At 56.3% G+C, this 9,985-nt stretch overlaps 1 protein-coding gene across 1 annotated transcript; it reads right to left on the bottom strand.

Moving 5' to 3' along the window:
* Positions 1-7,387: 7,387 nt before the first annotated feature.
* FOXC1 (forkhead box C1) lies at positions 7,388-9,642 on the bottom strand. The gene has a single exon (XM_059478786.1). The coding sequence runs from the start codon at positions 9,640-9,642 to the stop codon at positions 7,942-7,944; it is 1,701 nt and encodes a 566-aa protein (XP_059334769.1). The 3' UTR covers positions 7,388-7,941.
* Between the last annotated feature and the right edge of the window lie 343 nt (positions 9,643-9,985).

The following is a 9,985-nucleotide window of genomic DNA, read 5'->3' as shown; positions in this document are numbered from 1 at the left end:
ATTCCGCGGACATCACCGTCCCACCCCCCCGGCGGAGCGCTTGGGGGGTGGGAAATGGCGTCGGGAGAAAGTCGTAATTTTTCTGCAATTCGTTATTCAGTTTTTAAATCCGCCCCATCCTTGAGAGGCGAGGCTAGAAGCGCTGGCCGCCAGCACTTTCATAAATCCTCGCTTGGGGAGAATGGCGGGGAGCTCCTCGCTGGCAGGGGCGAGCTGTGCGAGCGCCCGGCCCCGTCCCACGCCGCGGGCAGCCGGGCATGCCCGGCCCGGGGCTGGCAGGGCGACGTGTCCTCCGCCCGCTTACGGCTTCAGCCTCCGCACAACCGGACCGGGGGAAATGCACACACAGAACACATGCAGAAAATAGAGTTTCTCTCGAAACCCGCATCAAAACGGCACTGGGAATGTATTTATACTGCGCAATCTTGCAAGCACCGACATTGTTTAAACAATTCACTTCTGCTACGGACGATATTATCAGTACTTTTGCATTATCGTTCAATGGAAAACATTCTTCTTTTTCCTTATTTTAAATATTTATTTTTTTAAAAAGGGGGAAAAAAGAGGAATAAAAGGAAAGAAATTAAACTCGGCAGCTTAAATGTTCTGGCAAGTAAATAAATTCCAGGAACATTTTGGAAAAGGTTTATGGCCTTTCTTTCCTGATCCGAGCACTTGCCTTCCGAGGGATGATGGTTGTAGTGATATGACCTGTTTATTCATCGATTCATATAATATATAAATATCTTGAAATCGTGAGTGTAATAATTTGCGTTTTTTCTCCTGGAGGAAATTCAGCTATTTTAAGAGCTAATGGTTCTAAATGTGTTGGTTTTCCTGGATTCTCCCCAGAGGTGATGGGGGCTGGAAAGGAGGGGGATTCCAGTTTGGGGTTTTCACTGCTGTTTTTTTAATTCTGCTGAACGCAATCTAAAGCATCTGACCTGAACGTGGGGTGATACACGGCACAACCAAGCCCCCTGACACCTAAAGGTCAGGTGAACGTCCCCAGCAGGTAAGTTGTGGGCCGGCTGCCTGCCCATCTCACTTTGCTCTCTGGCTCACAAATTGTTCCCTTCTGCCCACCCAAGTCGTTTCAAGCTGCGTTTGTTTAGGGGGCAAAAAAAAATTATTGCCGAACACCCAATTCTCTTTCAGACGGAGATCCTGAGAGCCCTCACCGGTAGCTCGGGCTGTCTTCCCTTCACTCTCCGTCCTGGCGCTTTTTAACAGCCATTTTTTTGTGGCATACGCATGCTAAGCAAGGCACAAGCTACAGGCCTAGAAGGTCGCAGAGGTGTGTAAAATAGATTCAGGGGGTGAGGGAGAAATTCCCCCCACCTCCCAAAGACCCTGCCTGCTTAAAGGAGGGAGGGAGACTGCCGGCTACTTCCCAGGCCCGCGCAGCACAGAACACTGGCGTAGCAGGCCAGGACAAAAAGCTGTCCCTCGGGTCGCAGGGGCTTCCCCGTCTGTTCCCTGAGCACCACAGCCCTCCGACGGGCCTGTTCCTCCGAGCCCGGCACCCTCCGGCCGTCGGGGGTCCGGCGAGCACCACCTCGCAGCCGCTTGCCAAATTTCTGGGCGCCAGCAGCCTCAGCACCGAACTACACTCAAGGGATTAGTCCCAAATGGCACGGAGGGCTCCCGCTCCTGCCGGACCAGCCGGAGTTACCCTCTGGAGTTCTGGGGCTTACTTCTCTGGCCGTCCAAGCAGGGCTTTTAGGACGTCTCGTTAGGAAATGAGGGGTCCTCCCATTGTGGTCCCCCAGATCGATTGCTAACGCTACCTGCAAGGCCAGCCCCGGCCTAGGACAAGGCCTGCCGGCTGCCCCAGGTGCGTGTGTACCATTTTAAGGGGGAATGGGGGGCTCAGCAGTGCTGCGAGGGCTCCCCGGTGCCTCCACCAGGGTACGGGGCTGCCGCCCGGCCCCGCAACTACCGGGTAAGGAGCCGGCCCTCTCCCCCTCCACCCCCCTCCATGCGGCTATTGTTTCGTTCAATTAGGCTCCGCTTGATAAAAAACAATCGCTCGTTAACCCTCGCCCTCCTCCCTCCCGGCTGGTGTGTTGTGAATGGCGACATCGTCTCCCTTGACCCCCCTCTCCTTTTCTGTCTTTCTGTCCCCTGAAAAATGATTCCGCGAGCTCTGATTGAATTTTATTCCTTCCTGACCTGGCCCGTTTTTATTGCATGGACACCATCAATCTTGACCTAACGCGACGTTTGTTTATTACTTTGGAAAGAAGCGAATGGCTTTATGAGCCCCAGCGTAATTAAACCAGGAGGGCTACGCTCACCGTGGCACCGCACCACCTTTGGGGCGGATTCACAACAGACAAGACGCCGGGGAGGCGAGGCAGAAGGGAAAAGGAAAAAAAAGCTGGGGGGGGACCGATACGGGAATGATGACTGGTGCCCTCCCAGCCCGTGAGTTTGTGACCGAAATACGGGACCGAAACCCGCGCACGTCCCTGGGGAGCTCCGAGCGGTTCCCTTAGAGCACAGCCACCCCAGGCTCGCCAGCCTCTTGCGCTTCTTACCGCGCAAACCTGGGCGCGCCCTCCGCGCCACCCCGGCTGCGCGCTACCTGCGCCCCCGCGCAGCCACAGCTCAGCCTCGCACGCCCTGACAGCGCGCACCACCGTGCTCCTCATCTCCCTCCTAGCCTAAAAAACCCCACCAAAATCCACAAAACAAAAACGACCCCAACCCCCCCTGCCCCCCCCCCCCCAAAAAAAAACAAACCGAAAAACCCTAATCAAAAGATTAGCTCATCTCAAAGTGCAGATGAATTTAGCCAACACGCCTGGTCCCAGCACAGGGAGACGGGGAAAATGGGCTGAGTACGCGAAGGAGTTTAAATCACTTTACGAGTGAAATTAATTGAAAGCTAATGTTCGATTAGCCGTCGCTGTTGAAATGGTTTATTTCGGGAAGCGGACGGGGGAGAGCTTCCAGGGGCCGCGCCGCACCGCAGCTCTCCTGCGCTGTGCACTGGAGCCATGTGCGCGCCTCGGCGCTACACGCTTTTGCCTACGCAATCAACGACGTAATGAAGACTGAGCATTTTTACCTCACGGTCATCTCTACGCGGGCGCGGAGAGGCGCGCAGCCCCCGACCGTGCGCCACCGCTCCTTTCCCGCGCTGCCTCCCGCACAACCCGCACAACCCGCACAGCCCGCACAACCCGCACAGCCCGCACAGCCCGCACAACCCGCACAGCCCGCACAGCCCGCACAGCCCGCACAACCCGCACAGCCCGCACAGCCCGCACAGCCCGCACAGCCCGCACAACCCGCACAGCCCGCACAGCCCGCACAACCCGCACAACCCGCACAGCCCGCACAACCCGCACAGCCCGCACAGCCCGCAGCAGCTTTTGCGTGCGCCAAGCGCGACTCGCCCGAAACGCCCAAGCCAAGCCTCCAGAGGACAGGGCGAAACTCTAAGCTCGTCCTGCTCCAGCGGCGTGCTTTTGGGGAGGTGAGAGCAGCGTACAGGCAGCTGGTCAAAGCGCTGCAGCCTCAGAGTTACCAACAGCATTACGAAGTTGAGCCCGGCTATGAAAATAGCCTCTAACTTCGAAACGCCTTTCCCGAACTTCTTGGCTATCAGAAAGGGCCCCAGATATCATAAAACGCCGGTTTGGAACCACTCAATTAATGTCTCCATCCACAAAACAGCCCCACCATGTTCTCCATCTGACCTGGCCTGTGGCGGTAGGGAAGGGGTTTTAATCCATGCCCTCTCGACTATCTGCATGCATTTCTCTGCTATTTTTGATTATGACCTTTGCATAATAGGAACATAATATGAACTGTAATTACTTTAAGAAGAAATTCTAAGGAGGAAACTTAGAAAGGAGAATATTCCTCCTCTCTACGTTTTCCACAGTTTAAGTGACAGATGAGCGAGTACAAGTGAGAAACCACCAGAACCACCACGAAAATGGAACGGTTCCTCAAATCTATTAAAAAAAGAAAAAAAAAAAAAAAAAAAAAAAAAAAAAAAAAAAAAAGCTGTCAAGCTGTTTTGTTTTATAGACGAAAAGCAAAGCAACAGTTTGGAAAACTAAAAAAAAAAAATCAGTTTGAGCTAAAAAAACAAAAACACCACAAAGCGCCGTGCTAACCTGGCGCCTAAATGACCTCTCCGCAGGCATGGCTGGGGCCAAGTGTCCCCGTTTGCTGTAGGGGCTGCCACCGCAGATGTCGAGGCCTTAGGGGACACCTCTCAGCGCACGTCCCGTGCCCACCGCTGCACAAGGTCTCACCGCATCTCCCGTGGCGTTCAGGGCAGGCCCAGTTCTGCTGGGAGACAATCACAGGTCAGAAGGGACGCTCGCTCGGGTTTGCCTCCTGTGCGCAAGAGGAGGGAAGCACAGGAGGAACAGGGTTCGTGCCCCACGCTGGGCCCCACGCCCGCAGTTCACGATGGCAGATGCCCCGCTCCCTGCCTCCCATCGCGCTGCCCCAGCCCGGCAAGATTTCTAGCGAGCCTGCTCGGCCTTTCCCCATCCCAGCAGCTGCCTCACGACGAAGGTCCGGCCCGGCAGAGCCCAGAGATGCCGACCCCCGTCCGTGCAATGTCGCGCAGGGACCCGCGGTACCGGGCTGCGCGCCCGGCGGGGCTCCCGCGGCCAAGCCCGCACCTTCCACTGCCTGCCGCGGGGACAGCCAGCACTGCTAACCTTATTTTCGTTGTGATCAATTTCTGTGGGGAGCGGGAGAAAAAAAGATTATGATTATGATTGTGATAATAATTCAAATAAAGCAGTGTTTTTAAAACTCAAGACGAAGGCACGCGTGTGCGGTGAGCCAGCTCGTCACACCGAGAAGCAGGAGGTGACCTCCGCCGCCACCACGCACGTCACTTCAGGAAAGGGATCCCCTCCGGGGGCAGAAGATCCCGACACGACCTACCTGCGGCCGAGAGGGAAGTTTCCCTGTGCCCCGTCCCCGAGTGCGAGCCGCCCTCCCGGCCCGCCGAGCCCGCACCGCCCGCCCTTTCGCAGCCAGGGCCACGGGCAGCGCAAGTTGCGCGGCCGCCCCGCGGCAGAGGGCCGCGCACCGCCCCGAGCATTAGCAGTAATTACACACGGCACTTGTTCAAGCCTCGCACGGCCCCCCAGCTTCCCCAGCCGAGCAGCACCACTGACAATGCAACGGGTTATTAAACAAGCCGGGCTGACAACTGCGCTCCCCACTATTTATTTTCGCCACAAACACCCTACCGCTGCAGACCGCTGAGAAAACCCAAACTACAGGAAAGCCGGCGCCTGATCGCAATAAAAATAACAGGCAAATAGGCTCAATCGCCTCTACCCTCTGCCTTCTTTAAATTTTATTTTTAATACATGACGGGGGGCAGGAATGGGCTTATTATGCAGCCACCCCGCTGGCAAACGCATACGCCAAGGCAGAGGGAGCTGCCCCGCCGAGGGTCCCCTCTGCAGCGAGAGGGAGCGGGGGCGTAAGGCAGCGAGAGCCCCGCCGTGCCTCCGGCGCTGCAGCCCCGCTCCCAAGGAGGCGGCGGTGGGCGGGAGCCGCCAGTTCGCTGCCCCCGCTCGGTACCGGGAGAGGGACGGTGCGGAGCTGAAAGCGAGCCCCACCGAGAATACGTAACATTTTGTTTCCCTTTACTGGTGAAAAACGGGGAGCAGAAATTATGTCCCAGGAGCGAAGGCGCTCAGCTTTGCTCGTCCTCCTCATCAGCTTTACCACAACTGAGCGATGGAGCGTTTAAGGTTCCCTTACCCAACTCAGCAAACAAATAAATGTAAATAAGGCACCCGGTAATCTTCGTAGAGGTACTAGCACGAAAAAGCAAAGACTACGCCATACTTAAATAAACGTGTTCTAAGCCCACGCGTTCTAAGATGACACACTCCCCCCGGTTCATTCCCCCCGGTTCATCTGCTGGAGGTGTTTTCTAAACATGGGACTATTGCTTTGGAAGGAAGCACAGCTCAAAAGCGAGGTAATAAGGTTGAACTGTAAATACCTTTGTATTTATTTACAGCGTAACCCTTAACAATGCAACAGCAATTACTGTTAAGTGTTGCCTTTAGATAAGAGATTCTGATAGGAAACTGTATTATCTTGAAAGCAGATTTTAGGCCTTAAATGTCTGTAATCAAATAAACTTATTTCCAAGTCTGACTGACAAGGCCGGTTCTTTTAAGTTAATGGATTTATTGCATTTTGGTGGTTACTTACAAAAGGGGAAGGTGATCCCCACTGACCGTAGTTTCTTAATAGTAAATTTTCCAGAAGGTAGAATTCTTGATCTGACAAGGTGCCAGTCTGTGCAGCACTCATTTGCTACCCTGGTAATATATATTTTTTTTTTCCGATTTGAGGAAAACTGAGGAAGGTAAGGAGAGGAAATAAAAAAAAAAAGAAAAAAGAAAAAAGAAAAAGAAAGAAAGAAAAACCAAACCAAAACAGCACCCAAGCAACTATATAAGAAAAATTCGCCCCCACAAAATATTTGAAAAATAATCTGTCCGAGCAATTGAGAGGCAGACCAGTGAAGTCCCTGAAGGACAGGAGTAATGCAGAGCTGTAAAGGTGTATGGGTAGACTGTACAAGTACCCTTTAACACTACTACTCTTGCCCCTCGGCCCCGAAATAAAATAGAACTTTATGTGTTACAGAAGCGGCTTCACTGATGCGATTGCATGCTTTGCCATCACTTCTAAGAAGCAGTAATTTATATGCTAGCATTATATTTAAGAGTACACGTACTACAGATTATTTGGCATCTGCTATACACTGGAGTTTAGAAAAATATGCAATACGTATATGAAACTATAAATAAATACGTAATCCTTCTTTAAATATAGGTACATATGTAAATCTTAGATATAAATACATTCGAAACACACACAGAGCGATCGATAGCTCGACATATACAGTTACACATGGTCTGGAATCTAGTGCATGCACTTCTACCTCGGAGTTATCACTTAATATATCCTTACATAAGCATATCATTTAAAACAACCTAATGTCGCCATACTACTGTGTCTGGTCAAATGTTTCCAGGTCTTGCCATTAATTGCTAAGAAAACGTGTTTGTTTATTTGCCAACTCAGAGCTGCCATGGGAAAGTATTTTTTTCCTAGCGGATAAGGAGAGCTGACTAAGTGGAACATATTGCAGAAGAGACTGAAAAGGGATTTTTCGACCTGGCAGTTCCTAAATGGTCTTTGGAATTTGTGCGGAGGGGAACAAGCTGTTCCAGCGACAAAGTTAGTTATGAAATCCCTTTTCCCTCTCTTTCTTTCTCTCTCTCTAAATGAAAGCATTAAAATATACAGACGTGTAAAGGATCATTCCAACTGAATGGTAATTTATTAATAAACAAACAATGCAATACCTTCAGAATATTTTCAACAAAAAAAAAAGAAAAATATTGATAGAATAAGATTAATACAGTTTCCCTTTTTATATATAGTGAAAAAAATCAGCGTTTCAGTCAATTATAACGTCACTTTTCAGGAAAGGGGGAAACACTTTCTGGCGTTTGGTCCGCAACATCCAACTACAAATTAAAAATAAATTACTATGTCGCCATTTACATTTTAAAACAAGTCCTTGTAGAAGAGGAAGGGGAGGGGGAAAGAAGCTGGTACTCTACGCTGGACTTTTCGCTCCCTTTTAAACACGGGGCATGACAATACCTTAAGGGACGGGAAAGAGCGCGGGATGGGGGGCGGGAAAAAAAAGTATTTCTCAAAGCAATTAGAAAAACAAAACTTACGTGTTATTGGAGTAACACTGTCCTTTAACAAACCAAGACATGCTTTGGGGCTGTCTCTGTACAAAAGCTTTTCGCGATGCGCCCGCTTCCCTCCGCGGGCGCTGCGAGGGCCGGCGGCTCGGTGCGGAGCGGAGCTGAGTTCCCGCGGTGTCCCCGCGACGGGGCGCGCTCAGAACTTGCCGCAGTCGTAGACGAAGGCCCCGGAGGTGCGGTAGAGCGGCTGGCTGCCGGGGAAGGCCATCTGACAGCTCCCGCCGCCCCCCGCCCCGCCGCCGCCGCCGCCGCCCCCTGCCCCGCTGCCTCCTCCGCCGCCGCCGCCCGGCGAGGCGCTCAGCCCGAGCCGCGGCGCCTCGAACACCTCTCTCGGGGCGGCGGCGAAGCCCTGCTGCGGCCCCGCGTAGCCCGCCGCGCCCGCCAGCGGGCCCAGCTCCCCCGCCGCCGCCGCCGCCGCCGCCGCCGCGGCCGCCGCCGCCTGGTTGAGGTACCAGGAGGCCAGGCGGCCCTGGTGCGGGTGCGGGTGGTGCCCCTCCTGGTGGCCGCCCGCCGCGCCGCCCAGCCCGCCGTGCCCCAGCGCCCCGCCGCCGCCGCCCCCCGCCCCGCCGCCGCCGCCGCCGCCGCCGCCGCCCGAGGGCATCGCGTACTCGGGCAGCGGGTCCTCGGCGGGGCTGGCGGCCGCGGAGGGCAGGTGGCCGGGCCGGTCGGCGCCGCCCGCCGCCGCGTACAGGCTCATGGCCTGCATGTTGCAGTGGTAGGTGCCGGCGGCGGTGCCGGCGGCCGCCTGGCCGCAGGGCGAGCCGTAGACGGAGCTGTGTCCCGGCGAGTATCCCCCGAGGGACAGCGCGGGCGGGATGCCGGTGCGCGGGGCGGCGGCGGCGGGGGCCAGGAGGCCGGCGCCCAGCTCGGCGGCGGCCTGCGGCGAGCCCCGCAGCGAGGTCATGATGTTGTCCACGCTGAAGCCCGGGCCGTGGTGGTGGGGCGGCGGCGGGGGCGGCGGCGGGGGCGGCGGGGGCTCGGGGGCCTCCAGGCTGAGGGAGCGGCTGGAGGGGAGGGTGCTGCGGGGGCTGCCGCCGCTGGAGAGGCTGCTGCTGCTGTCGGGGCTCTCGATCTTGGGCACGGCGCCGAGCGGCGGCGCGGCGCCCGGGGGGGACACGGCCTGCGGCGGCGAGGCCGTGCCGTTCTCCGTCTTGATGTCCTGGATGCGGACGGGCGGCGGCGGCGGCGCGGCGCTGCCCCCGGCGGGGCCGCCCTCGGGCTCGGCGGCGGCGGCGGGCGGCGGCGGGCGCGGCGGGGCATGGTCCTTGAGGTGCAGGCGGTCCTTCTCCTCCTTGTCCTTGACGGCGTCCTTCTTTTTGAAGCGGCGGCGGCGGCGGAGGAAGCTGCCGTTCTCGAACATGTTGTAGGAGTCGGGGTCGAGGGTCCAGTAGCTGCCCTTGCCGGGCTTCTTGTCGTCGCGGGGCACCTTGACGAAGCACTCGTTGAGGGAGAGGTTGTGGCGGATGCTGTTCTGCCAGCCCTGCTTGTTGTCCCGGTAGAAAGGGAACCGCTCCATGATGAACTGGTAGATCCCGTTCAAGGTGATCTTCTTATCGGGAGCGTTCTGGATGGCCATGGTGATGAGGGCGATGTAACTGTAGGGCGGCTTCACCATATCCTTGGGCTGCGGCGGTGGCGTGTAGGGCCCGTAGGCTCGGGCCATGCCGGCCGGGTACTGCTCGTGGGCCGGGTGGGAGTACATGCTCATCGGGGCCGGCATGGCCGTGTAGCCCCCGCCGGCCGCCGCTGCAGCGGCCCGGTAGTAGCTCTGCTCTCCGCCGAGGTACGGCACCACTCCTAGGGAGTTGGGACTGGACACGGAGTAGCGAGCCTGCATGTCCTCCCGTCAGCTTTCCCCCACCCTCCCCGCCGGACCAAACAGCGCGTCCCTTCCCCCTCCACCCCTCCGCCGCTCCGCGGACCGAGCTGGACCGGGCGGCCGGGCAACCCCCACCCCCCCACCCCCCCGGCGGAGCGCGGAAAAAGGGAGGAAGAATAACGACGGCAGCGCCGAAAGCCTCCTCTTCTTCGCCCGGGAAAGCCCACCGGCGAGCTCCCGCGCTCCACGCGGAGGGGGGAAAAAAAATCAAAAAAGGGGGGGAAAAAGGAGGGGGTACAAAAAAGGGGGAAAATGTTTTAAAAAAGAAAACGGCGGAGGAAAAAAAAAAAAGTAATCGCAG

This window comes from Ammospiza nelsoni, chromosome 1 (genome assembly GCF_027579445.1).
Source record: "Ammospiza nelsoni isolate bAmmNel1 chromosome 1, bAmmNel1.pri, whole genome shotgun sequence".
NCBI classification, from domain to species: Eukaryota; Metazoa; Chordata; class Aves; order Passeriformes; family Passerellidae; genus Ammospiza; species Ammospiza nelsoni.
The sequence above is the reverse complement of the archived record's forward strand: the minus strand, read 5'-3'. Positions and strand labels throughout refer to the sequence as shown.

Bases quoted from the DNA above. Each gene is read 5' to 3' on its own strand.
- FOXC1 (XM_059478786.1), bottom strand. From the start codon at position 9,642: ATGCAGGCTCGCTACTCCGTGTCCAGTCCCAACTCCCTAGGAGTGGTG.